Source organism: Oryx dammah, unplaced genomic scaffold (assembly GCF_014754425.2).
Source record: "Oryx dammah isolate SB20612 unplaced genomic scaffold, SCBI_Odam_1.1 HiC_scaffold_23, whole genome shotgun sequence".
NCBI classification, from domain to species: domain Eukaryota; kingdom Metazoa; phylum Chordata; class Mammalia; order Artiodactyla; family Bovidae; genus Oryx; species Oryx dammah.
The window spans coordinates 97374549-97402274 of NW_024070207.1; the positions used below are offsets into that span (position 1 = coordinate 97374549).

Below are 27726 nucleotides of genomic sequence, written 5' to 3' on the forward strand. Positions count from 1 at the left end.
TAATAGGATGTGAAACTCACCTTCTCCCACAAATAGAGGAATACATCCTGCCTCCTGCACCGAAGAAAGATAATGGAATGCTAGGCGCATTTGTAGGAAGTCTCCCTTTTCTCTTGCTCTTCATATTGTTGCTGGCATATAGTCTTACATTGAAACCAGGGCACCCAAACCAGGCTTTTTGATACCCAGCAATTCCAAGGACAGTAGAGGAGCCACTTCATGAACTAAGGCATAGGTTTGCCCTGGCTGGGCTGGTAGTAATTACCAGCAGCACTAGGGAAAGAGGAGAATACCTTTCTACCCAGCACTTCACTCCCCTCTGCTCACCCCATAACACAGGAAGCCTGATTGCCCAGTGTTTCAGCTACGTAGTGACCCTGTATTTCAGTTTTCATCTCCCTGGCCTCTTCCCCAGACAAGCTGACAGAACTGGAGCAGCTAATTGGGGGAGAACTGAAGGTAACCAACAACTGAGGGGGTGTGACTGGATGGGGTGGGGACTACACTGGATTCTTTTCCTGCTAACTTTACCAGGGCCACAGTAACTAGCCCATGTGACAGGTGTCACCAACTTTCAAGTTCCAAAATGGATCTCAGTTTCCTTCCTCAGAGAAGAAACTTCGCAGCCCATTGAAACTTGATGTGACAGATGGATTTGGGAGCACACTGGCAAGACCCAATCTGTCTTCAGAACCCCTAGGTCAGAGGTTCCCAAACTTGCTGAGTTTAAAGTACTCCTAGTTATTGCAGTGACTTTTCCATAACAGCCATAGGCCAAAAGAAATTCCTAGTAGTTCCATTTATGAAGTAATTAGGTCTAAACAACTTAATAGGCATTTATATCTTGACAGCTTGGTCACCTCTTAAAAAAATAATACATACCTCCTATTAATGCACTTGTCAAATATTGTGATTTTTACAAATTGAAGGTTTTTGGCAACTTTGTGTTGTCAGGCGGTAGTTGACATTTTTAGCAATGAAGTATTTTCTAATTACAGTATGTACATTACTTTTTAAAGATATAATGCTATTGCATACTTAGTATATAGTATAGTATAAACATAACTTTTGTGGGCATTAGTTATGTTTATGCTCCTTGGAAGAAAAGCTATGACCAACCTAGACAGCGTATTAAAAAGCAGAGACATTACTTTGCCAACAAAGGTCCATTTAGTCAAAGCTATGGTTTTTCACTAGTCAGGTATGTATGTAAGAGTTGGGCTATAAAGAAAGGTGAGTGCCAAAGAATCGATGCTTTTGAACTGTGGTGTTGGAGAAGACTCTTGAGAGTTCCTTGGACTGCAAGGAGATCCAACCAGTCCATCCTAAAGGAAATCAGTCCTGAGTGTTCATTGGAAGGACTGATGCTGAAGCTGAAACTCCAATACTTTGGCCACGTGACGTGAAGAACTGAATCACTGGAAAAGATCCTGATCCTGGGAAAGATTGAGGGTGGGAGGAGAAGGGGATGGCAGAGGATGAGATGGTTGGACGGCATTACCGACTCAATGGACATGAGTCTGAGTAAGCTCCGGGAGTTGGTGATGGGCAGGGAGGCTTGGCGTGCTGCAGTCCATGGGATTGCAGAGTGGGACACGACTGAACGACTGAACTGAACTTATGTGCATTAGGAAACAAAAAAACTCACACTTTGTTTTGATATTTCTTTTAAATAGCCATGCAGTTACTTACTAATTGGATGTGTGTACCTTTTGAGGATCACAAAACTTCTCAAACATTCTCACTTCTTCTCACACATAGCACCTGTTTTTTTTTTTTAAATCACAGCCAAAATCCACCTTCTGTGTAGAACTACCTAATAATGAAACTGAATGACCTGCTCATAGTTTGTGTGGTATCCAACCGATGTGACTTATCAATGAATTTCTCCCCAAATGTAGACTATCCCACACATCTGTCATGAATTGGCTGCAGCACCTTGGCAAGCCAAGCTGTCAGTTCCTTGCCAGGAACTGGCTCTGCCCTCTTCCCACATCAGTAGGTGTCTAGCTGCTCTCCTGTTACATAACTATTGGGGCAAATCGGTGTTTCTTTCAGAACAGCAACAAAACATATGCTCCAAGCAGAGTCCAAATAGAACTGTTGGACAAATTTCTAAAGGTGCTTGCTTTTGCAAAAAGGACATTCAAGTGCCTGCTAACTAGAAACTTTGCTGTAAATGTGTTCATTTCACAATCACATATTAACTTTGCGATGCTGCTTCATAATTGGAGGCATGGCCCATTGATTCCCAGTTTCTAGTCATTCAGATTTCAAGTTTCTCCTGTTCTGCATTTTCCTTTATTTCCCCTCTTATTGAATCTTGTTTTATACCAAAATCTTTACTAGGCATTATGAAAGACAGATTAAAATATTAATAATACGTGAGACCCGTCCTCAAGTCTTGAGAGGAAATCAGACAGGCATACTAAAACTTCTAATAAAATTACAGTATAGTTTATTTAATTGCTATAATTGAATTCTACCTAAATATTGAGAGTCTATAGCTGCTGTGTCTAATGAAGTGGGAAGTAGAATCTGGGGAGCATTTTTAGAGGAAGTTACAGCTGAATAGTGTGTGTTAGTCACTCAATTGTGTTTGACTATTGGTCGGGAAGATCCCCTGGAGAAAGGAAAGGCTACCCACTCCAGTATTCTTGCCTGGAGAATCCCATAGACAGAGGAGCCTGGTGGGCTACAGTCCATGGGGTTGCAAAGAGTTGGACACAACTGAGTGACTAACGCTTTCACTGCACATCTGAATAGAATAGGAGTTTGCCTGGCAGGGGAAATATTAGGTATAGAGTTATGGAGGCATGAAAAAGCCTGTATGGAGAATGACAAGATTTGGTTTGACTGAGGAATAAGGTACACGATAGGTGTAGTGGCCAAAGGCATCACACATTGAGTTATATTTATATGTTGGGTTATATTAACCCTAAATTTCACATCTGTCCCTTTCTTTCCCTTCCTTTTGGCACCATTCTAAAGCATGATCTTATCATTTCTTAACCTGGTCTACTGTAAGTAGCGTTTTTCCTGGCCTTTATCCCTCGATTTTCTCCTCATCTTACCCCTAAATCTGTTGTACATATACATTTTTCTAGGTTTTTCTCTGTGAAGTATCGGTCTAAAATCTTGAATGCTATCAAATAGTTTAAATATTTTAGCCTAACATTCAATGCCTCATGACATGGCTATCAAGCCATTTCAAGTTCCATTTCCCTCTCTTCCTTTTTGAATGGTGAACTCTGCCCTACTGGCAAGCTTATTCCTTATTTATGGCCCTAGGTTTATTTGATTCTAGGCCCTCACTCACTTTTTTGTTTTTGTAGGGTGTCTTTCCTCACCATCTTTGCATGTCCCTGAAAGGCCAGCCCTAATACACTTCACTCGTCTTTCTCCAGGCCTCTGTCCCATTCACCCACACACCTATCCAGAAGAAATTTGCCTGCCTGCTGACCTCAAACAGCATATATCTGGTTCATCTTCTGTTAGAGCTGTTTGTATATCTCTTATCTTCATTATCTGCACCAAAGAAGCTTGAGGGCAAAGGCCATTTCCTATTGATCTTTGTGACTTGTCATTATCTCATTGTACATAGTCTGTGTTCAGTAAATATGTCCTAAAGGAAAAAATCTGCTCACTTAAAAGAAAAATGTAAACATTTGCCACTTTAAATAATGGCTCTTTGAGTAAATTCAGACCCAAGATGAGAGAACTGATTAGATAAGTGGAGTAGAGATTTTCCACATGAGCTTTTAACTTTCAGGCCCTGCCATCTGCTGTTTTTCAGCAAATATGTGGACATGATTTTACCTAGATAAAGATTTTTGACATTAAAATATCAGTTTTGGTATCCTGCAGTGTTAAAAATATGCAACATGACTATATTTTGGTTTAAGGGAGTAATTTAGGGAGGTATTTGAGAAGTCATCTTATTTCACTTATTTTTATTGTTTTCTTTTGAAGAGAAAGCATGAGTGAGAGCTATTCATTTTGAAATTATGAAAAAGTAGCTATGTTTTTAAAATTAATATACTTATTTTATGGTGGTATTTCAGTCTTAGAGTTGAAATATTTTCCTTAGTGAGGTTGTTCCCTAACTGAATTGAAAGAAAACAGCTTAGGTTTTTCCTTATGTACTTTAATGAGACAAGAACATGTTTGAATACCACCTCAGTGTTGTGTTCTCAGAGTAGATTTACAGTCTGTATACTTGTCATATCATGTCATCTCTGATGAAGGCATACACACGATTCTGGACAGCTCTGGGGTACCTCACACATTTTGATGAAAAGGAGGTAGAGGAAAGTAATCAACCTTAGTTTCAAACATTAAGTCCAAACACAAGCCCCTGCATCATGGAGACTGCCCAGCGTTTTAGGAAAAAAATAGTCTGATCTTACCTTATAGGTCCAAGATGCCACCTTTCCCTGATTTTGTTTTCTCATAGAAAGGATCCCAATTCTGACATCACCCATTAGATTTCCAAATTACTTTGATTAGGACTGGCAGATACTCTTCCACAATTTCCTGTTCCCTAATATATGGCAGATGTGTTGTTATTCAGTCGCTAAGTTGTGTCCGACTCTTTGTGACCCCATGGACTGCAGCACGCCAGGCTTCCCTGTCCTCCGCTATCTCCTGGAGTTGCTCAGACTCCTGTCCATTGAGCCAGTGATGCCATTCAGCCATCTCATCCTCTGTCACCCCTTCTCCTTTTTGTCTTCTGTCTTTCCCAGGACATAACTAATCTGTAATAGTATCTTTCCTACTGGTCAGATTCTTATTCCAAGTGATAACTTCTAATTGACCACATTTGGCAAGTGAGATTAAAAACCTACTTGCCAGGTTATTGCATCTAGAGGTCTCAGTATTATATCATGTTGCCTCCCAGTACAAGAAATACACAGGAGATGTTGTAGAATACTCTTGTTAATTTGGTTAGGCTGGAATTAGAAGAGCTGTGTCCTGCTGTACATTACCTTATAGTTGTGTGATCTTCTGAATTAGCCTGCATTTTGATTTTAGGAGTCAGCTGCTTTCCTTGACACATTTTTCAATGTAGACAGCATGTAAGATTTTCCCTTAGGAGAATTTAGGGTTTTTTCCCTCTTAAAAGCTTAAAATACAATATTATTGATGGGTTTATTTTCAAGAAAACTGTCACCAAAAGCCAAGGAAGCCTTAGACTTCACTGACGTATCTGAAAGTGAAAGTTGCTCAGTCATGTCTGACTCTTTGTGACCCCATAGACTATACAGTCCATGGAATTCTCCAGGCCAGAATACTGGAGTGGGTAGCCTTTCTCTTCTCCAGGGGATCTTCCCAACCCAGGGATCGAACCCAGGTCTCCAGCATTGCAGGTGGATTCTTTACCAGCTGAGCCACCAGAGAAGCCCAAGAATACTGAAGTGGGCAGCTTATCCCTTCTCTGGCGGATCTTCCCGACCCAGGAATCAAACCAGGGTCTCCTGCATTGCAGGCAGATTCTTTACCAGCTGAGCTTCCAGGGAAGCACAATTGACATATCTAGTGTGTTTAGAAATAAGGAAGCTCTTAGCCATGATTAGTTTTGTACTTGTCAGACCACACTCAGTGTAGAATACGGCATTTAATGTGATAAAGATGATACAGGGACACCTATGTATTTTTCTGATATATGACCAACAGATGAAGGAACGAGACATGTTTATCCTAGAAAAGAGAAGCCTCAAGGGAAGTCAGTTACCATCTTCATGTATTAGTTGGTTTATTATATGGAAGAGAATTGTTTCTCATTGCCATAAATAAGACCAGTGACTAGGAAGTTGTTAATTCAATGAAATGTCCCTTGGAAAAGGGCTCCATAGTCAAATAAATGTGACATACGTGTGTGTTGCGTTTGTTTTCTGGAGATTTCATATATATATATTAAATACATAGTAAGAGTCCTAAAAAGTCATACTGTAAAAGATCTTTTTACATTTGTTAATCCCAGCATTCCATAAACACCTTCCTCAGAACTAGTTTTCTAAGGAGCTTCCATTTGAGTAGTGGTTTTCAAACTGTGGGAGTGGGCCCAGCAGCACCAGCATGACCTGGGCTCTTACTTGAAATGCAGCTTCTTGGCTCTACCCCAGCCTTGTGCAATCAGAGACTCTGGGAGGTAGGCCCAGCAGGATGTGTGATAGTAAGTCCAACAAGAGATGCTCATGCAGCTAAGCTGTGAAAAGCACTGGCAGAAAATTCAACTATTACTCTCCAACTCAGCAGCACCCCTTTATGTTCTAGGATTTCTTCTAATGATTTTTTTTATGATTTTGTGATCCATTTTTATCGCTGCTTAACCCTTCTGAGGCACAGAAGGAAGGACCATAGTTTTCAGTGTACCCATCTAACTCGTATCAATTTGAATATTTTAAAGAATCCTAAGTAATGAATCCATATCCTCTATAAAGTCAAATACACATTTCTAAAATTGAGGTAAACCTTAAATTCATTCCTGTTGTTGCCATTTTTAAACGAGTATGTACTTATTTTCATTTAACTTCAAAATGTTTTTTTTCCCCCAAAATGTGGCCTTTTTTTTTTCCCCTTAATGTTCTGAAGGATCTATTATGTACCTTGTCACATGTCAGAGGTCTTTAAGATTAGCGTATTTTCTAATTTATTTGCACTAGCAGAAGATTAAATTCTGGTAGCATTCTATTTATCTCTTCAAACAAGCATGACCGTTTTAGACAAATGTAATTGAAGTATAGTTTAAAATGAATCTGTATATAAAAATTATTTCCCACAAGTGTGCATTATAACCATTGCCTTATTTTACTGGGTATCATGAATGTGCATTTTGAATGTTTATATGAAATGCCTCTACAAGTCAGACAGAACAATTTTCTTTTTCTGAAGGACATGAAAATGGGGTTAAATATATTAACGTGTCAAAATATATTCAAGCTAAGTGCATTTAGAACAAAATGACTATTAATATCCTTTGGAATGAATTATGGCCAAATTTATCTTAATTTCTTGATAGTATTTTGTCACCTCTTCCTTTCACATGAGTAAAGATGCTTTGGGTTTACATAATTAGGTCAATTGGAGTTTTATTTATTTTTAGTTAGGGGTAACAAAGACTGATAGTCCACAGACTGGATTTTTATTTCATTGCTGTTATCCGCCAGCAGAATGCCTGGGGCATCCTCTTACAGTAATGAATGCATGCGTGTATTGGTTTCATTATTGCTATGTTTAAACACCCATGGTTGGCAGGAATGTGCTAAAGTCTGGATATAGGATAGTTCATCATGTCCCTGTCCCTGCCCAGGGCAACTGCCACCGAAAGGACACACATGATGAGGAAGACAGCAGATGGGGTGGTTGAGAGCCGAGCGTTACTTCCTTGCTGACCTAGAGAAAGAGGTTGAGGGTGTTGGCTCTGTTCTCTAAAGAGCATCTAGCAGACTTCATCTTGTACAGTAACTTTTCACATGTATTTTTAATTACAATGTTATGCTTATTATTATGTCTCTTTGTAGTTTTCCTCACCGGAGAAAAAGCCAATTCAGTATTAAAACGCTACCCAAGAGCGAATGGACTCTTTGAAGAAATAAGACAGGGCAACATTGAGCGTGAATGCAAAGAAGAAGTCTGTACATTTGAAGAGGCAAGAGAAGCTTTTGAAAATAACGAAAAAACTGTGAGTATATTGGCAGTCTTTTAAAATATTCATAAATTTGCCTACCTTTGTGATGTATATTTAAAACCTGCATTCCCAAATGTGTGCGTTGCTAGCAGTTAAAAACTAACCTCTCGAAGAGCTAACTCTAAATGTGGCCTCTAAGAACACGGTGTGGGTCAGAGACCTCAGTCCACTTTCCTGTGTGCTGATCTGTGTTTGAGGGCTCCATTCCCATAGGACCCTGCTGAGCTGAATTTGCAAGGGGTAAGTAAGCTTGTTTTACGCAAGGCTTTGTCCAGAAAAGTTGCAGATACCATCATGACCCTACCGTGCTTGATTACAAAGCAAGTACAGAGAAAGCTGATAGATAGTGACGCTGTTTTAAAACATTTTACTTCTACCAGAGAAAAGACATATCAGAACTCCCCTCCCCACTCTGACAATGGTGTACATTCTTTGGAACTGCTTTACAGAAGGAAATGATGTTTCAGAGAGGTAGGTATTGTGTAAAGATCCACTTCTGTATGCTGCTGTGAAAATAACACTACTTGAGAAACAAGTGATGTTGGATGTGCTCAGGGGACATCAGATAATCTCAGGAGCAGTGGATGCAGAAGTTTTAAAGAAAGATGATGTGGTTCCAGGGGGTAAGAGGAAGGAGTTCAAGGAGAGATGATCAGAGAGGCAGTGTTGCTAGATTTTGGTGTGCATAGCAAAGGCAAAATCAGTGTGTAAAGTGATCAGTTGTGAGCGTCAGGGTTTTTTAACTCTGAAGTCCCACAGGTAAAAACAGGGAAAAGAATACATCATCTATCATGCCATCATGCAATCACAAAACACTCTTGTCTTTTAAATTTCTTTCCAGCTTTTTTCTGTTGTATCTGCTTACTCCTTGTGGGTTTTTTTTCCCCATACTTTTTCTTCTTATAAAAGTAATACATGTTTATTGTAGAGACATTGAAAATATGGTAAAACATAAAATGAATAAAATCACTTGAATTTTTAGTACTATCAGTTTTATAATTTTGGTATTTATCATTCTAGCCTATTCATAGTACATAGATAATTTTAATGACAATAGGATTATAGTATAAATAGTATTTTGTAGCATGGAATTTCTGATAAAACCTGGCTCATGTACTTAAAAATTAGGTTTTGATATTGTGTTTTCCCAAAAAAGTACAAATTTTAGATACTCTACTGTGGTTTTTATAAAGCTAGTACCTTTTCATCCTGCTTTTCATGTTCCTTTAAAGGAAAGGTAAGAACTTTAGTGGGAAGATACTTTGACACTATGTAAAAAGATTCTGTTCTCCACCAAACTTCTACCCACTAGTTTTAACATCTGCTATTGATAGTTCTTGACTGAATCAATTAAATTCTAGTTTAACATAATGCTAAATGATGAGTTTCTGACTCCATCGTTCTATGTACATTTGTTAGCTGGCGGTCTGCTATGGGCAAAAATTTTCCCTTGATCTATCTATCTTTCATAAATCATTTTATCCTGTGAGTTATAATCCATTACTGTCAGTGTTTTGATCAAAATATCTTAAATTTGGCTAATGGAAATTTCTTCAAACCAGCTTCTCTGTCTCTTTGACATGTCCTTATCATTTTTGATTTTTTTTTTTTTAACTTTTTGGCCCAGCAAGGTGCTCCAGGATACTGTTGTACTTTCCCTGCCCTGGTCTTGGCATTGGTTGTTTCTCTGAGGAGCCTTGCTTACTTTTAGTTAGGAATAATATTTAGAAACCAAGATCTGGGAGCTAGAGTGTTTTCATTGCTATCAGAGTATCATTGTTTCTGGATGTTCCAACAGCAGAGCGAGGGAAAAAAATGATACATATATATGCATATAAATATGTGTGTGTGTGCACGTGCACGTGTCTGTGTGTGTTAGGGACCTGCATATTCATCCTGCTAAATCTTCAGTTCCGACACCCCTCAGGGTTTTTGTTTTCCCCATTCTATATTTGTATGTGAAATGTAAATATTCTCCATAGATGTTCTTGCACAGTGAGAAGCCTGGCTGTCAATTACACCAGTATATTAACTCATTTGCCCAATTCTAGAGCACACATACGGTGGTTTCATTATTTTAATGCCCATATCATAATAGGGAGGGAAAAACATTTATGTTCATCCATCTGTCCCTTCTCAAAGTCATTCTGTATGTATTCACAGAGCTTACCCTGTTTAAAGAAAATCTGGACGGGACTTGCTTGTAAGGATGTGTCACCATTTTTTCAGCTGGTCTGTTGTATTTTGGCATTAAGTAGTTTCCACTATTTTTACAATTACAGATAACGCCATGGTAAATCATTTTGCATGATAGGAAGTACATCTTCAGTATAAATTCTTGGAATTGGATTGCTTATCAAGGGTTGATGTGTGTGTAGGTTTGTTAGAATTTGCCAGAAAGCTCGTACTGTTTTACATCCTCCCCCCCCAGATATTTGAGAGAATGCCTATTCCCTCACAGTCTGACTAGCAGGGTGTGACATGGTATCTTGGTTGTGTTTCAATTTACATTTCTCTTATGAGTGAAGTTGTGTATTTTGCCATGTATTTATGGGCCATTATTATATCTATTTTGTGCATTGTCTTGGTCTTTTGTTCATTTTTTTCCTATCAGATTTATGGTCCTTCCCATGCCCCCCCACCCCGAATTTTTAGAAAATATATTAGAGATACTAGCCTTTATTGGTGATACATTTCAAATATGTGCTTGCAATTGTCATTTATATTTTGACTTTGCTTATGGGTTTTACTTATGCAGTTTTTTTTCATTTTCATTGTAGCTATACATTAAACAAGTAGTTTATTGAATCTAGATTTTAAATCATACTAGAAAACCTTCCTCTTAGTCCCTGGTTATAGAGGAATTCACACAATTTCTTTTAATATATTTGAATTTTTACATTTGGTCCTCTGATTCACTTAGTTTATTCTTGGGTGTGGTGTGAGTTATGGATCTGATTGTTTTTCATGTAGCTATCCAGTTGTCCACACACAATTTGTTACGAAATCCTTCTTTGCCCCAGTGATTTTAGTTACCTTTTACCATAACCCAATTTCCATGTGTACTTAGTGAATTTCAGGATTGTTTATATTCTAGTCCATTGGTCCATCATTCTACTTAAATGCTAGTCCCACACTGCTTTAATTATAGAAGATTGATAGCATATTTAATATAAATTACAGCTAGTTTCCTTTATAAGCTTTTTCAGTGTTTTGTTCTCATATGCCTATTTTTCCATATAAAATTTAGTATTAATGTGTCTAGCACAGAAAAAAGTCATTTGTCAGTGTTTTTATTTGGATTTCTTTCGGTTTGTAAATTAACTTAGGGAGAACTAACATCTTTAAGGTATTAAATCACCCTCTCAAGAAGAGATTTCTTTCTGTTTGTTGAAGTAGGAAAGTTTTACTGTTTTCAGAAATGTTTTATTGTTTTCATCATATAAGTTTTGCACATTCCTTAGGTTGGTTCCTGTTTCTTTGTTGCTATTGTAAATGGGTTGTTCTTTTCCATGAAAAATTCTAACTGGTTATTATTTGTGAATGTGTGAGCTATTGATGTTTTTTAAACCTTATTGAGTTACATACAATTAACCGCACGTATATAAACTGTACAACTTGGTAAGTTTTAACATATGCATACACCTATGAAACCACAGTGAAGATAGTAAATAGATTCATCACTCCCAAAAGCCCCATTGTAATTCCTCCTTCCTACCTCTCCCCATGATCAAGACCACCCCCAGGCAATGATTCATCTGATTTTTGTTGCTACTGCTGCTGCTAAGTCACTTCAGTCATGTCCGACTCTGTGCAACCCCAGAGACGGCAGCCCACCAGGCTCCCCCGTCCCTGGGATTCTCCAGGCCATTTCCTTCTCCAATGCATGAAAGTGAAAAGTCAAAATGAAGTCGGTCAGTCGTGTCTGACTCCTAGCCACCCCATGGACTGCAGCCTACCAGGCTCCTCCATCCATGGGATTTGCCAGGCAAGAGTACTGGAGTGGGGTGCCATCGCCTTCTCCATTTGTTGCTACAGATTAGTGTATATTTTCTAGAATTTTCTATAAGTGGAATCATACATTATGCACTCTTTTGTCTGACTTCTGTTACTCAGCATAATTATGTTCAGATATATCCATAGTTCACATAATAATAGTTATTTTCATTGCTGAGTAGTATATCATTGTATGTATATGGACGTTTGAGTTGTTTCCAGTGTGAGGTTATTACAGATGAAGCTGCTATGAATATTCATGTACTGGGCTATTGACTTTTTAAAATTAATACCATATATATTTATTTTGACTTGAATTCTAAGAAATCCTATGGTCCAAGTTAAACTTTCAAGGATGCATTAGATTTTTAAAAATTTTTTATTTTGAGATAATTATAGATTCTTAGAGAATTGCAAAGATAACACAGAGAGGTCCCACCAGAGCCTTTATCTACTTTACCCTAGTGGTTACATCTTACATAATAGTAGTACCGTATCAAAATCAGGAATGTGACATTGGTACAACCTGTCTGTATAGTTCTATGCCATTTTATCACTTGTGTAGACTCCTGTAACCACCACTACAGTTAAGATGCAAAATTCTTTCATTATTACAAAATCTTCCTTAATAGTCACATCCTCTCTACCACCACTGACATCTCTAACCTCTGGTAATCACTCTTCTGTTCCCCACCTGTGTCATTATAAGAATGTTATATAATTGGAATCATATAATATGCAACCTGTTTATATTGTCTGTTTACACTCAACATAATGCTCTTGACTTCATCCAAGTTCGGTGTGTATCACTAGGTCATTCTTTTTTATTGCTGAGTAGTATTCCATGGTAATGGGCTTCCCTGGTGGCTCAGATGGTAAAGAATCTGCCTGCAGTGTAGGAGACCTAGGTTCGATCCCTATGATGTATCACAGTGTTTTGAACCATTCCCTCATTGAGGGTCACCTGAGTTGCTTCCAGTTTGGGGCTATTTCAAATAAGGCTGCTATGAATATTTGTGTATAGGTTTTTATGTGAACATCAGTTTTCATTTCTCTGGGGTAAATTCCCAGGAATATATTTGTTGTAAGTATATGTATAGTTCTGTAGGCTACTGACAGAGTAATTTGTCATTGTATAAATGACTATTCTAAATTCCCACCAGAGCACTGTTTGAGTGATTGTTTCTCTGCATACTCTCTAGCACTTGGTGTCATCACTGTTTTTTTTGTTTTTAGTCATTGTGATAGGTGTGTAGTGATACATTGTGGTTTTAATTTCCATTTCCTTAGTGGCCATAGAAACATCTTTTCATATGCTTATTTTCCATTTATATATTTTCTTCTGTGAAATCTTTCTTCCTATCTTTTGGTTACCTTCTGATCAGATTTTCTTGTATTTTTGAGTTTTCTGTATATTCTGGACACTAATCTGTGGTTAGATATGTGTTTTGTAGGCTATTGATTTTTATGTGTTAATTATAGATCATACTACCTTACCGATGGCCTCTTTTGTTTCCTTCAAGGTGAGTGATGAGGTCTTGATGGCTTCCCTCTCTGGCCCTTAATGCATGTCACTGCTTCTCTATATCCTTTCCTGCCCTCAGAGACAGGGTGCTGCATTTCAGCAATATTCAAAGCGAATCGAAGAAGCTCTTTCAGCAATTGCTTTGTGCTCTCCAGCATCACCTTTTCCCTCTCTATAGAATCATTCTCATTAGCCTACCCACCTTTTAGGGAAAAAAAAAACCTCTCTCTCACCCTCTTATCTCCCTCTAGCAATAACCTCATTTTTGCCTTGTCTGTACTCACACCCCTGGTGAGCTTTTCCTAGTTTGTGGCTTGAAATGTTAATGACTCCCAAATTTATATCCTGGAGTCCTGGAGAGTTACATTGAAATGCAGACCCAGGTGACTGACTGCTTACTCAGCATCTCTTGGAATTGCCACAGCCTTTCTGATCTCAGTGGTTTGTTGTTTAGTTGCTCAGTTGTGTCTGACTCTTTGTGACCATGGACTATAGCCCACTAGGCTCCTCTGTTCATGAGATTTTCTAGGCAAGCATACTGGAATGGGTTGCCATTCCTTCTCCAGGGGCTCTTCCCCACACTGGGATCGAACCCATGTCTCTTATGTCTCCTGCATCGACAGGCAGATTCTTTACCGCTGAGCCACCAAGGATAGATCCCACTCTAATCTCGGTATGTGGTAGCCATACATCCGTCCATCTCTTTGCTAAGCCCCAAACCTTGTTGCCACCCCTGACTCTTCTTTTTCATATCCACACTCCATCTGCCAAGAGTGCTGGTTCTAACATCAAAATATATTCAGAATAGAACCATCTCTCAGCCTGTCCTCTTGGTACCACTTTACGTCCAAGCCACCATCACTCTCTCATTCGTGTGATTTCTTGGCCACCTCGTCATTGGTCATTCTCAAAATAGCAGGCTAGAGTGATCCTTCCAAGTGTCTCCTCTGTAACAGCTTCCTGTCTTCCTCGATAAATGTCCAAGGGGTCAGAATCACCCGTGGGGCACTGTACCATAAGTCCTCGTCTCTGTCCACTCCATACCTCCACCACAGCTGCAGGTGCTTCTGTATTGCATCTCCTGTGACACATCACTCCTTGGTCACTTTCCTGTGGCTTCCTTGTGGCTCCATACACACATGTAGCACGTGTCCTGCCTCAGGGCTTTGGCACTTGCTCGCTCTTCTTCCAGGTGGATGTTTCTGAGCTCTGTCACCACTCTCGGTCAAGGTCACATTCTCAGGGAGGAAGTATCCTACTGAAAGTTGCAAGCTCTTGCCCCTTCTGAGCATTGTTTTTCTTCCCAGCACTTATCAGCATCTGACGTGTATTCATGGCATTTGCTAACTGTTAGCTCTGACAGCAGCGTTTCTCTTCTGTTTTGTTCATAGCTATAGTCTTTAGCATATGAAACAGTGCCCGTGCATGCTAGGCATTAAAGAAATACTTGATGAAGTAATGAACGAATGTCTGGGTGTATTATGAAGTCCATTTAATTTATAGGAAGTAGTGATCTGATGACTTTTGGCATTTGCTTTCTAGTCTTGGACTACATGTGTGTAAGCAGTTGTGTCTGACTCTTTGTGACCCTATGGACTGTAGCCCACCAGACTCCTCTGTCCATGGAATGTACCAGGTAGGAATACTGGAATAGGTTCCCATTTCCTCCTCCAGGAGACCTTCCCAACCCAGGGATCAAACCTGCATCTCCTGCATCTGCTGCATTGACAAGCAGATTCTTTACCACTGAGCCACCTGAGAAACCACCTGCAAGTTAATTGACTACCTTTTTGTTTACTGAAACCTTGCACCCAGACCAGTTTACACATAATTATTTTCCTTATCCCCAAATCTGAACTTTATGAAGTTTAAAGTATGATTTAGGTAGAATTTTTGGTTGTTTTCATTTACCTAATTGGGAATATAAGTCTAGTTGTGAGATACAGTAGAAGTAAATGTGTTATACTTCATGGTCCTCATTTTTGCCAATGTAGGAATTTGTGCAGATTTACTCAGATGTTATCTGCTGGGTGCCTGCTACATAACAGACACAGGACATTCAGCAGTGAATGTGCTGACCCTCCCTCCTGGCTTTGAGATCTGGGAAAGGCAGGCACGCAAAAAAGCTCAGTTCAGTTCAGTCACTCAGTTGTGTCACTCTTTGCGACCCCATGGACTGCAGCACACCAGGCTTCCCTTTCCTTCACCATCTCCTGGAGGTTGCTCAAACTCATGTCCATCAAGTTGGTGATGTCATCCAACCATCTCATCCTCTGTCATCTCCTTCTCCTCTGCCTTCAGTCTTACCCAGCATCAGGATCTTTTCCAATGAGTTAGTTCTTCGCATTACTGGCCAAAGTATTAGAGTTTCAGCTTCAGCATCAGTCCTTCCAAAGAATATTCAGGACTGATTTCCTTTAGGATGGACTGGTTGGATCTCCTTGCAGTCCAAGGGACTCTCAACACCACACAGTTCAAAAGCATCAGTTCCTCGGTGCTCAGCTTTCTTGATAGTCCGACTTTCACATCCATACATGACTACTGGAAAAACCATAGCTTTGACTAGACGGACTTCTGTCGGCAAAGTAATGTCTCTGCTTTTTAATATGCTGTCTAGGTTTGTAATAGCTTTCCTTCCAAGGAGGAAGCATCTTTTAATTGCATGGCTGCAGGCACCATCTGCAGTGATTTTGGAGCCCAAGAAAATAAAGTCCATCACTGTCTCCATTGTTTACCCATCTATTTGTCTTGAAGTGATGGGACCAGATGCCATGATCTTCTTTTTTTTTCAATGTTGAGTTTCAAGCCAGCTTTTTCACTCTTTTCTATCACATTCATCAAGAGGCTCTTTAGTTCCTCTTCACTTTCTGCCATAAGTGTGGTGCCATCTGCATATCTGAGGTTATTGATACTTCTGGCAATCTTGATTCCAGCTTGTGCCTCATCCAGCCCTGCATTATAAGCAAGGTGACAATATACAGCTTTGACGTACTCCTTTCCAAATTTTGAACCCATCTGTTGTTCCATGTATGGTTCTAACTGTTGCTTCTTGATCTACATACAGGTTTCTCAGGAGGCAGGTAAGGTGGTGTGGTAGTCCCATCACTTTAAGAATTTTCCAGTTTGTTGTGATTCACACAGTCAAAAGCTTTAGCATAGTCAATGAAGCAAAATTACATGTTTTTCTGGAATTCTCTTGCTTTTTCTGTGATCCAACGGATGTTGGCAATTTGATCTCTGATTCCCCTGCCCTTTCTAAATCCAGCTTGAACATCTGGAAGTTCTCAGTTCATGTACTGTTGAAGCCTAGCTTGGAGAATTTTTAGCATTGCTTTGCTAGCATGTGAGATGGGTGCAATTGTGTGGTAGTTTGAATGTTCTTTGGAATTACCTTTCTTTGAAATTGGAATGAAAACTGACCTTTTCCAGTCCTGTGGGCACTGTTGAGTTTTCCAAATTTGGTGGCATACTGAGTGCAGCACTTTCACAGCATCCTTTTAGGATTTGAAATAGCTCAGCTGGAATTCTATCACCTCCACTGGCTTTGTTCGTAATGATGTTTCCCTCAGGCCCACTTGACTTTGCATTCCAGGATGTCTGGCTCTAGGTGAGTGATTGTTATCTGAGTCATGAAGATGTTTTTTGTATAGTTCTTCTTCCCTGGTGGCTCAAATGATAAAGCGTCTGCCTGCAATGCGGGAGACCCGGGTTTGATTCCTGGGTCGGGAAGATCCCCTAGAGAAGGAAATGGCAACCCACTCCAGCACTCTTGCCTGGAAAATCCCATGGACGGAGGAGCCTGATAGGCTACAGTCCATGGGGTCGCAAAGAGTCGGACACGACTGAGTGACTTCACTTCACTTCACTTCTTCTGTGTATTCTTGCCACCTCTTCTTAATATCTTCAGCTTCTGTTAGGTCCTTTATTGTGCCCATCTATACATGAAATGTTCCATTGGTACCTTTAATTTTCTTAGAGAGATCTCTAGTCTTTCCCATTCTATTGTTTTCCTCTATTTCTTTGCATTGATCACTGAGGAAGGCTTTCTTATCTCTCCTTTCTATTCTTTGGAACTCTGCATTCAGGTGGATATATCTTTCTTTTTCTCCTTTGCCTTTAGCTTCTCTTCTTTTCTCAGCTATTTGTAAGGGCTCGTCAGACAACCATTTTGCCTTTTTGCATTTCTTTTTCTTGGGGATGGTCCTGATCACTGCCTCCTGTACAGCGTCACAAACCTCCACCCATAGTTCTTCAGGCACTCTGTTTATCAGATCTAATCCCTTGAATCTATTTGTCACTTCCTCTGTATAATCATAGGGATTTGATTTAGGTCATACCTGAATGGTCTAGTGTTTTTCCCTACTTTCTTCAATTTAAGTCTGAATTTTGCAGAAAAGCTCACCTCTGCACTAGTTAACAGAATGCCAAGTGAAATCCTCTTCATGGGCAAGCACCTGGACCTGATTTGGTGTCTCAGCTCTGCCACCTACTGACTGTTTTGTTTCTGCAAACATTTCACCTTTCTAAGCCTCAATTTCAGAATGTTTACAAAAGGAGAAATTACACCTTTAGCGTTAGGTTTGGGGCTGTGCACTTAGCTTGGCACAGTGCCAGGCACAGAGAAAGCCTTCCATAAATCTATTTTATTCTAGTTTTTAGGTGTTGAATTATAACCACTGTATTTCAGAATCAGTATTTGATCTGTACTATTGTCTTCTCTCTTTTCCTCTCTATGGGTGCCCCAGGGTGTTTGCAGTTTGGAACTTTTGATCTTGAACTAACATGAAGAAAATAGTAGTAATTCTTTAAACGAGCTACTTCAGAGCTCTTCTTGAAAAATTATTTCTAGTTTATTTGTGCTTGACTTTCCAAAATGGCTGCCCTCAAACTTGAGCGTGCCTAAGAATTTGCTTGGTTGCTTCTCAAACCTGCACAGTCCCCCTCAGTGCCCAGATCTAGGTTGCTCATACAATTCTGCAGCAAGAGAAATCAGGATTCCCTGGGGGTATGGCAAATTCTAGGGCTGTAGCAAGAGAATGGAAGATGAAGTGAAATCTGTTGTAGTGCTATGTCATTTGTGTGTCTGACTCTTTTTCAACCCCATGGGCTATAGCCTGCCAAGCTCCTCTGTCCATGGAATTCTCCAGACAAGAATACTAAAGTGGGTTGCCATTTCCTACTCCAAGGGATCTTCCCAACCGAGGAGTTGAACCTGCGTCTCTTGCATTTCCTGCATTGGCAGGCAGATTCTTTACCACTGAGCCACTTGGGAAGCCCAGCAGAAAGTAAGGAAGTACTCAAAGTAAAAAGAGAGCATGTCCAAGGGACATAGGAGCCAACCTGAAGGAGCTCTCAGTGGCCAAAGCCAGAACAACGTGAATAACATTGTACGTGATATAGTTTTGGATTATAACATAAAGCATATAATAAACACATGAGTCCATAATGATACAAATAAATGAATAAATAAATAGGTAAGAAGGGACAAATCTTTTATTACACAAGAATTCTAATCTACTTATGTAAATACTGCTATCTCCAGGAGGTAGAGCCTAATTCTCTGCCTCTCTTGAGGGTTGCTTGGACTTAATGATCTGCTTCCAAAGACTAGAGTATGGAAAGTGGGGGAAAATACCTTACAGTGGAGAAACCTGGCAAACCACCACCTTGATTGGGTGATCAAGGTTAGCATCATCAATAACAGGTCATGTTATGAGAATGGACATCACCTCTGTGGCGTCTTCCTCCTCAAACCCATAACTCCAGTGGAATCATGAGAAAACTGCCAAAGACATCCAAATTGAGATATATTGTACAAAACACCTGACCCCTCAAAACTGTCAAGGTCGTGACAAAGAGGAAAAGACTGGAAAACTGTCACAAAACAGATGAGACTAAAGACATGTAATGATTAAGTGCAATGTGAATTGGATTCTGGAACCAAAAGGTCATTAGTAGGAAAACCAGTGAAGTCCAAATCCACTGTTAACAGTCATGGATCAATATGTGTTCATTGTAACAAATATACCATCCTAATGTAAGAGGCTAATGTGACGGAATACTGGGTGAGGGACACCGAGAAATTGCTCTGTACTATCTTTCCAAGTTTGCTTTAAATCTAAAATTACTCCAAAATTTAAAAAAAAATCATTTTACAAATGTACGGTCCAGGGTCCACAGGTCTCCATGTGGCCAGGGAACCTGCTTTAATGAGCAGGGGATTCTAATGCAGGTGACTGTCAACCAGATGATTTAACTAAAAGTGCTTAGTTTAGAAACCAAATCCAAAGATTTTAGTCTAAGTTGAGCTATTCCTTTTTGGATGATACTCTCATTCTAAAGTGTTGCCTTAAATTTGTCTTGTGTGGAAATTATTAACAGAGAGATTGAAGAAAGTGCCACTTCATATGCCACAGTAGCTACACTGAGGATCTCTAAAGTCAGAGCCCACAGCAGGAGACAGCATGTGGATACTCGTGGGTGGAGATGGTGATTCATAAGAAGAGATCAGAGGTATTTAAGAGTTGGTCACTAGTTCCCTGGAAATGACTCATCACACTTGCAGGGAGAAACTGGGATTCTTTGACACTGTTAGGGGAACTCTGATTTCATTTAGCCTCTCATGATGCACTGATGGCATTTGTACCACTGATTCAGAACTTTGCCCTTTGAAGGTTGAGAGAATTCAGAAAAAAAAGGGAGGGACGGAGTTGAGTCTGGGCATAAACATACGGGGGCATACAGGGAGCCTCACCATGGCTCTCTCACAGCCATCCTCTGTGCATATCCATCCAGAACTTTCCACACTTTCATAGACCCATCCTAGACTCTCTTGGAGGAGCAAAATGTGAAGTTCCCTCTCAGCTACAGGTGGTAGTTTCCTGCAGCTCCCATGGGCTTCATCACTACATCTTTTGGGATCTCTTGAGAATAAGTTACACAGGGCTAAAGTCTGTTATCGTGTATCATTGGTATTCTGAGCTTCCAGAAAGATCAGGAATGTCTGACAGGACTTTGTCCATGATCATATATGGTCATTTAGTTTTTATTGATTATACTGTCGATGTTTTTCAATTAGTGGTGAACTTTATTCTCTGGCAATTGGGCCCTTTTGTAGATTGTAAATGCTATGTAGTCTCAGTTATTCTTTTCAAGTTATGGTAGTAACTTTATTTGGATGGTTTCAGCCTGCATGTTACTAAAGCAGTGGAGTTGTTCCAGTGTGGGTCTCTACTGCCATACCAGCAGTCTTTTAACCTTGGCAAGTTTCAATACCAGTTACCCTTTTTTTCAGGCCAGCCCTCAGAGAACTGGTGATGGGTCCACTTTTTTTTTTTTTTTTTTTTGGTCCTTTGTAGAATCTTCTGCACCATTGATTTAATATAACTCTGCATATCTTAGGTCGCAATGTCTAGTTAGTGATGTCCTGTTTAGCCTCCAAATGTGCTGCTATTCAGGGCTTTTCTGGTAGCTCAGACAGTAAAGAATCTGCCTGCCATGTGGGAGACCCAGGTTTGATCTCTGGGTTGGAAGATCCTCTGGAGAAGGGAATGGCTACCAACTCCAGTATTCTTGCCTCAAGAATCCCATGAACAGAGGAACTGGCAGGCTACAGTTCATGGGGTCACAAAGAGTCAAACATGACTGAGTGGCTAACATGTTCACAACGATTTCATGCTGCTATTTATCCATGATTACCCCCAGGACATAGGTGGAATTTCAGAACTCATCAGTGCTCATTTTGCCAGAAGGAGTCCTCCTAATAGAGCTGGTGGAAACCCAAGGGTCCTCTGGCAATATTGCATCAGAGGTATTTGAAAAGACCCTGCTTTGCCTAATCACTCTAGTTTGACAGTCTATAAACTCTTGTTTCTTGAAGACAGGCAGATCTCTTACCTTTCTAGGCACTTTGGGCCATAAAAATTCCTATCCACTCTCTTCCACTTAAAACTGTAGTGCTGGATTTTCTTTGTGTTCATCTTTTCCTCCTCTGCTACTTCAGCTTCTGCCACATCTTGACCAGAAGATCTGGAAGTAAGGAGAAGGTCATGATCTGCTCTTCAGCACTTACTTTTCCCATTTGTCTCTCCCCTGGTATTTTGAGGACCAGGGTGGGGGGCGGGGAGGAGAAGGGGACAGATGTCTCTAATGTCACTAGTATTGCCATCACCACCCCCCTTCTTGGCTGTCACCAATTCTCAGGTGGGCCTAATTTTAAGTTGGCTAGGAGATGCACAGTGTTCTGCAAAGGGTCCGAGAAGAAGCCTTCCCATGACGCAGTTCTGGGAACAGGAGTTAGGACTCTGTGGTGCCTCTTTTGCCCCATCCCCCAGCTGACTCCTGCCTGCTGTGCACACATCACTTCCTCATTGCTGATGCCCTCTGCCTGGCACACAGCACTGCAGGGCAGAATAGAAGCAACGTAGCTCAAGCTTTCCACAGCAGCCACCTAACTTACGCGAAGTTCTTACAGCCTCATTGTAACCCTTTGAAGGGGTTGGCTCTGTTGCTGAGCATATTCCCCACCATGCTTTTCCTCATATTCCTGTGGACACAGTGGGCAGGAGTGAGGCACCCCGGCCGTTCCACTGCTGAAGCGGACGTCCGCTCGGGGAATGACTGTTCATGAGCTCCCCATGCAGGTACCCTACATTGGGCTTCCTTGAAGCTCCTCTCAGTAGTTCAGGGTCTTAGGTTCTCAGCAGTAGCTTTGAATCTATGAAAGTGTGACAGACCGACCTGGTCTGTGCAGTGCTGCTCCTCCAGAGTGCTGGATTGCTAGCTTGGCAGTGCTCACTGTTAGAAGTGGCTTACGTTATCCAGTAGTGAGTGGCATTCAGTCAGTGGAACTGATGAGAATGCAACCTTCACATTCAAATTGGGATTTGAGTAGAACCCTAAATCAGCAACTTTCCTTGCTAAATATTTAATGCACCTATTATTTCATCTGAAAGATGGTGTCACATGTCTCCCATGGCATGCTAGGAGGAGGTTAGCTATGAATTCAGAGAACAGGGGTTACCTATTACCCAAGGAATTATTCCTTAACCAAATACATTAAACCTTTCTCTTCAAAAATGTAAAAGAAAGAAGAAAAAGTTTAGGCTGATGTGTTGAAAAATGATACAGTATCCAATAGAAAATGCCAGTTTTTTTTTAATAAGGTTTTCTATACTTATATATAATACTGTGGACCATTAGGGGCACAAATCAATTTCCAAAAGTAATAAGCAATTATGAATAGTTTAAAAAACTAGCTAATTTAATAAATATACTAAGGCAAGTGGATGACAAAATCCAATATATATTACATCAATTCTCTACAAAACCCAATATATTTCATCAATTCTCTAATCATTTATTCACATTTTAAGTTCTGTGAAATTGAGGTGCAGCTTACAATCAATGACATATGGTTGAAAACATGTTTTTTTCTTTTTTTTAACTCAGAAAAAAGTGTGCTTTTCAATTCATGTTATATTTGATAAAATGCAGCAACCTGTCACCACCCCTGCCCACTCCTCAGAGCCCATCTGGGTGAGGCCACTTGTAAATCAAGTAGGTGGCTGCTGTTTCTTTTTCTTTTTTCTTTTTTTAATATTCTAGGATATCTTACAATCACTTCTCTCTCTTTTTTTTTAGAGATAAATGTGCACCTTAGAACAACTCACACTTCTTTTTAAAAATAATTTTATTTATTTGGGGCTGTGCTGGTCTCCATTGCTGCACAGGCTTTTCTCTAGTTGTGGTGAGCAGCGAGCGAGGGCTACTCTCTAGGTGCAGTGCATGGGCTTCTCATTGCAGTGGCTTCTCTTGTGGAGCACAGGTTTCAGTAGTTGCAGCGTGTGGGCTCAGTAGTTGCAGCTCCCGGGCTCTAGAGCACAGGCTTGGTAGTGGTGGCACGCGGGCTCAGTTGCTCCACAGCATCTGGGATCTTCCCGGATAAGGGAATGAACCTGTGTCTCCTGCATTGGCAGATGAATTCTTATCCACTGAGCCCTACTAATTAGAAGCCCAGCTGCTGATTTAATATATTGGGGTTGTAAGTGGTTCTTTCCCCCAGTGTTAGGGCATAGTTTCCCTAGTGTTAGGGCACAACTCCCCCAGGACAAGACTTCTGACCATGGTTCTCATGGTTGGAATGTCGACAACTGTAGAAATAAGATTCAGTTTAGCTACTTCCAAGGTACAATAAAATCAGTTCTAGTATTGTCAGACCTAGGACTTAGGTACCATCAAATTGAAACAGGGCATCTCTTCCCCCACTGCACACACAGCAACCAGCTGCTTTTTCTTGAATTGTAACCTTCAGAGAGTTGTACTAATGCCATAACTTAATGTAGCATTATTATTTGAATTTTAAAATATTACCCCATTTCCAAAGCTAGTATTTGATATCAGTCACTGCTTATCATGAATATACTAAAGCCTGATTTTTCTTTCCATTCTGTTATTGAAGAAAGACTCATGGAATAGGCTCCAGTCATTTTTATAACTGATAGGGTTTGGGAAAACCAAATAGGTCAAGCTGTTCATTTCACAAATAAGGCAATAACAAGAGAAGTTGTTGATTTGCTCATTTCCCCCTAGCAAGATACCGATTGGGGAATCCCAGAGGAGAACCCAGGTCTCCCTGCCCTCCCTTCCCTCTGTATTGAACACAGTTCCCTCCTAACAGTTTACCTCTAGGCTTTTTATGCCAGTTCTTATTAGGCACATCACAGTATCCTTATTCAAGCCCAGATACGGCTGTAATGGAAAAATTGGTGGCTAGTTCATACTCTTGGCTGCATTTTTATTTTTACTGTTTTAAAATGCTTTAGAACAGGGAAAGCAGGTTTTAATGCATTTTTAAACCAATATTGTGAGTGCCAAAAAGACCAGTGATGTACCTGATTTCTGACTGGAGTTGGAATTTGTGGCTTTTGATTCCTAATTAAGTACATCATACCGTGTAGCTGATAGACTTGGAGCACAAGACAGGAAGAAAAGAAAAAGGAAACTTAATAAGGCTTGTAATATAATAGGGCCAATTGGGAAGGAATATAGAGGTAGGCTGAAATTTCCTATTGTTACCTGAAAAGTGGCAACCTGAACTCTTAGACGGTTTTGCACTTGTTTGGTTTGATGGTAAGATCATTTTCAAGAGAGCTGTCTTTAAAATAAACTAGTGGGGTTTCATTATAATTCTAGAGTCTGATGGTAAGATCATTTTCAAGAGAGCTGTCTTTAAAATAAACTAGTGGGGTTTCATTATAATTCTAGAGTAATGTCTGAAGTGGTAGCTGTTTAGAGTTAATGAAACTTTGCAGTACTACAGAGATTGATTTTTATTACTTTGAAAGACAGAGTACATTATAAAGATCCAGGTACATATTAATAACTTAAATGAGATAAAGTAGTAAGAACAATTAATTCCCCAGAAACCTAGAATTTATATGTTTTTTCATCAAAACTGTTTCATTTTCCTGTTTTGTATTTTAAAGTATTAAAATCCAGAAACTAACACAACATTGTAAATCAGCTATACCTGAAAAAAATAAAAACAGGGTAAACTTTAGACAGACTTATTTACTAGGAATTATATTCTTCAGTTTACCATAAAAAAATCCTTTGTTCCAGCATTTCCATTACACTAGAAATCCTGTGCTCACTGCAGTTTAGTCATGAATTGCCCTACCACTAACCTTCTTGCTGAGAAAAGAAACTAATTGCCTGACTTAATGTATTCTGAGTTGCTGCTTGTGTGGCAGATGAAGTGAAGTGAAAGTCAAAGTGTTAGTTGCTCAGTTGTGTCCCCTTCGCAACCCCATGGACTGTAGCCAACCAGGCTCCTCTTTCCATGGGATTCTCTAGGCAAGAATACTGGAGTGGGTTGCCATTTTCTTTTCCAGGGAGTATTCTCGACCCAGAAATTGAACCTGGGTCTCCCGCATTGCAGGCAGATTCTTTACCATCTGAGCCACTGGTGAATCACAATTTGTTGTTGTTGAGTCACTCAGTCATGTCCAACTCTTTGTGACCCCATGGACTGCAGCATACCACGCCTCCATGTCCTTCACTATCTCCCAGAGCCTGCTTAAACTCACATCCAGTGACTGAGTTGGTGATGCCATCCAACCATCTCATCCTGTGTTGTCCCCTTCTCCTGCCTTCAATCTTTCCCAGCATCAGGGTCTTTTCTAATGAGTCAGCTCTTCACATAGGTGGCCAAAGTATTGGAGCTTCAGCATCAGTTCTTCCAATGAATATTCAGGATTGATTTCCTTTAGGATTGATTGACTGGTTTGATCTCCTTGCAGTCCAAGAGACTCTGCAAGAAGTCCAAGAGTCTTCTCCAATACCATAGTTCACAATTATTAATAGTCTAATCATGATCCAGATCTAATCTAGTCATCATCATGAATGATCACAGCAATATTGTTCCTTTTCATAATCTTTAGTAATGTGTTCTCTCTCATTCTTAATGTTGGTAATTTGCCTTTCTTTTTTTCTTGATCAGTCTGTTGAGAAATTTATCTCTTTTTTTTAATCCTAAAGAATCTATATTTAGTTTTGTTTGTTTTTTTGTTTGTTTTCTAGTTCACTGAATTTTCCTTTCTTGATCATTTTCTGACTTCAGCTTGACTTGACATTGCTCTTCATTTTCTTATTCCTTAAAGGAGGGTAGATTTTTTTTTTTGATTTAGATGTTTTTTCTTTTCTAATGATGTGTGATTTGAGTCTTTTGAAATTTATTGAGACATGGTTATAGCCTAGAATATGATCTATCGTGGTAATTGTTCTATGTGTACCTGAGAAGAATGTGCTTCTAAAGAATATATTTTAGTTTATTCTCTCCAATCTCATGCATATTATTTCTTCCTCTTTTCCTTCTTTCTCCTCCTGATTTATAAGAAGTAATGCCATAATGCTTGCCTGCAGAGAGAAGACCAGTGTGGCTTTGAGCCATATGACTATATTACCTATTAAGAAAATTATGTACACTTTTAGAAATGTTTTTTCTTGGAGGATAATTGCTTTAGAGTGTGAATCAGTCATTAATATATATATAGAAATTTTTAAAAATGATAATTGAATCATGGCAGTGGTTAAACACACACAGACATCTACACACACACATACCACACTAAAGGGTATTATTAGCACACCATAAATATGAGGAATTCTTGGAAGACAGGAAATGCAGATACAGTCAAACAAGTTAATTCAGAGAATTTGAAACATCTGCAGTAGAAAACCGAGGATGTTCAGACACACTTCAAGAACAGTCACCAAAACTGAAGCACTGTACAAAGTCCTAGGTCAGCTGTGAGATGGCATGGCTATTCTGAGAACAGCACACATGTTGCCCTGGCCTGCCCTGAACCTCTCCCACCTCTACTTATACTGGACATAAGGACAAACTGCAGACCTCCACAGAAGGGAAACATCAGGACACAGCTACCTCCAAGGGAAAAACATTTGCCTTGCTATGTCAGAAACAACAGTGAGGATCTCTAGCCTACCTGTGAGCTCCATACCATGTACCCACAAAAGTGATCACTGAATAATTGATGTAGTCTGCCCTTCCATACTGAGGAGGATAGTATAAATGAAATGGATGTCAAAACTCTAGAGCAGATCCATGCCAATTACCAAAGCTAATCAAATGAGTCCTTTATGCCTACATTTAAATGGACAAAAGCTTGCCAGATATTTGAGGAAAATAAAAGAGACGTTCATGATGAACAAATATAACTATTTCTGAAGAAAAGATGGATATAATACAGGAAACAATAAATCCAAATTCATATTCTCAGAATTTTAAGGAAGACAGTGATACTAAAGAGAGCAATTAAAGAACAAGAGAATGTCCTTGAAAATGTCTACAAAAGTAGAGCAAGGAGATCCAACCAGTTCATTCTAAAGGAGATTAGCCCTGGATGTTCTTTGGAAGGAATGATGCTAAAGCTGAAACTCCAGTACTTTGGCCACATCATGCGAACAGTTGACTCATTGGAAAAGACTCTGATGTTGGGAGGGATTGGGGGCAGGAGGAAAAGGGGACGACAGAGGATGAGATGGCTGGATGGCATCACCAACTCGATGGGCGTGAATCTGAGTGAACTCCGGGAGGTGGTGATGGACAGGGAGGCCTGGCGTGCTGCAGTTCATGGGGTCGCAGAGGGTCGGACACGAGTTAGCGACTGAACTGAACTGAATCTTTAAAATCCTTGAAATAAAGTTCTTCAAAATTTGCTCTTACTATCATTTTAATCTTTGAAAATCCATACTTATGTCCCTCATTTTATCCTGCATACCAGTAATTTAATCTTCCTTCTTTTTTGCTTTCTAATAAGCCTTGTTGGTTTTTATAATTTTTTCAAGAATGAAAGGTTGATTTTTTAAAGGTTTTCTATTTCACATTCTTCTGCTATTACTCGTTTTCTTCCTTCTACTTTCTCTAGTTCCTTGTGTGTGTTCACAGTCATTCAGTCATATCCAACTCTTTGTGACCCCATGGACTGTAGCC

General features: G+C 39.8%; 1 protein-coding gene across 2 annotated transcripts in view; it reads left to right on the forward strand.

Moving 5' to 3' along the window:
- PRRG1 (proline rich and Gla domain 1) overlaps window positions 1-27726 on the forward strand; it is a 166949-nt gene that overhangs the window by 92458 nt on the left and 46765 nt on the right. For both annotated transcript variants that reach the window (XM_040266324.1, XM_040266326.1), the window contains exon 3: window positions 7524-7684. In XM_040266324.1, the coding sequence (XP_040122258.1) occupies window positions 7524-7684 (161 nt within the window). The remainder of the gene's footprint in view (window positions 1-7523; window positions 7685-27726) is intronic.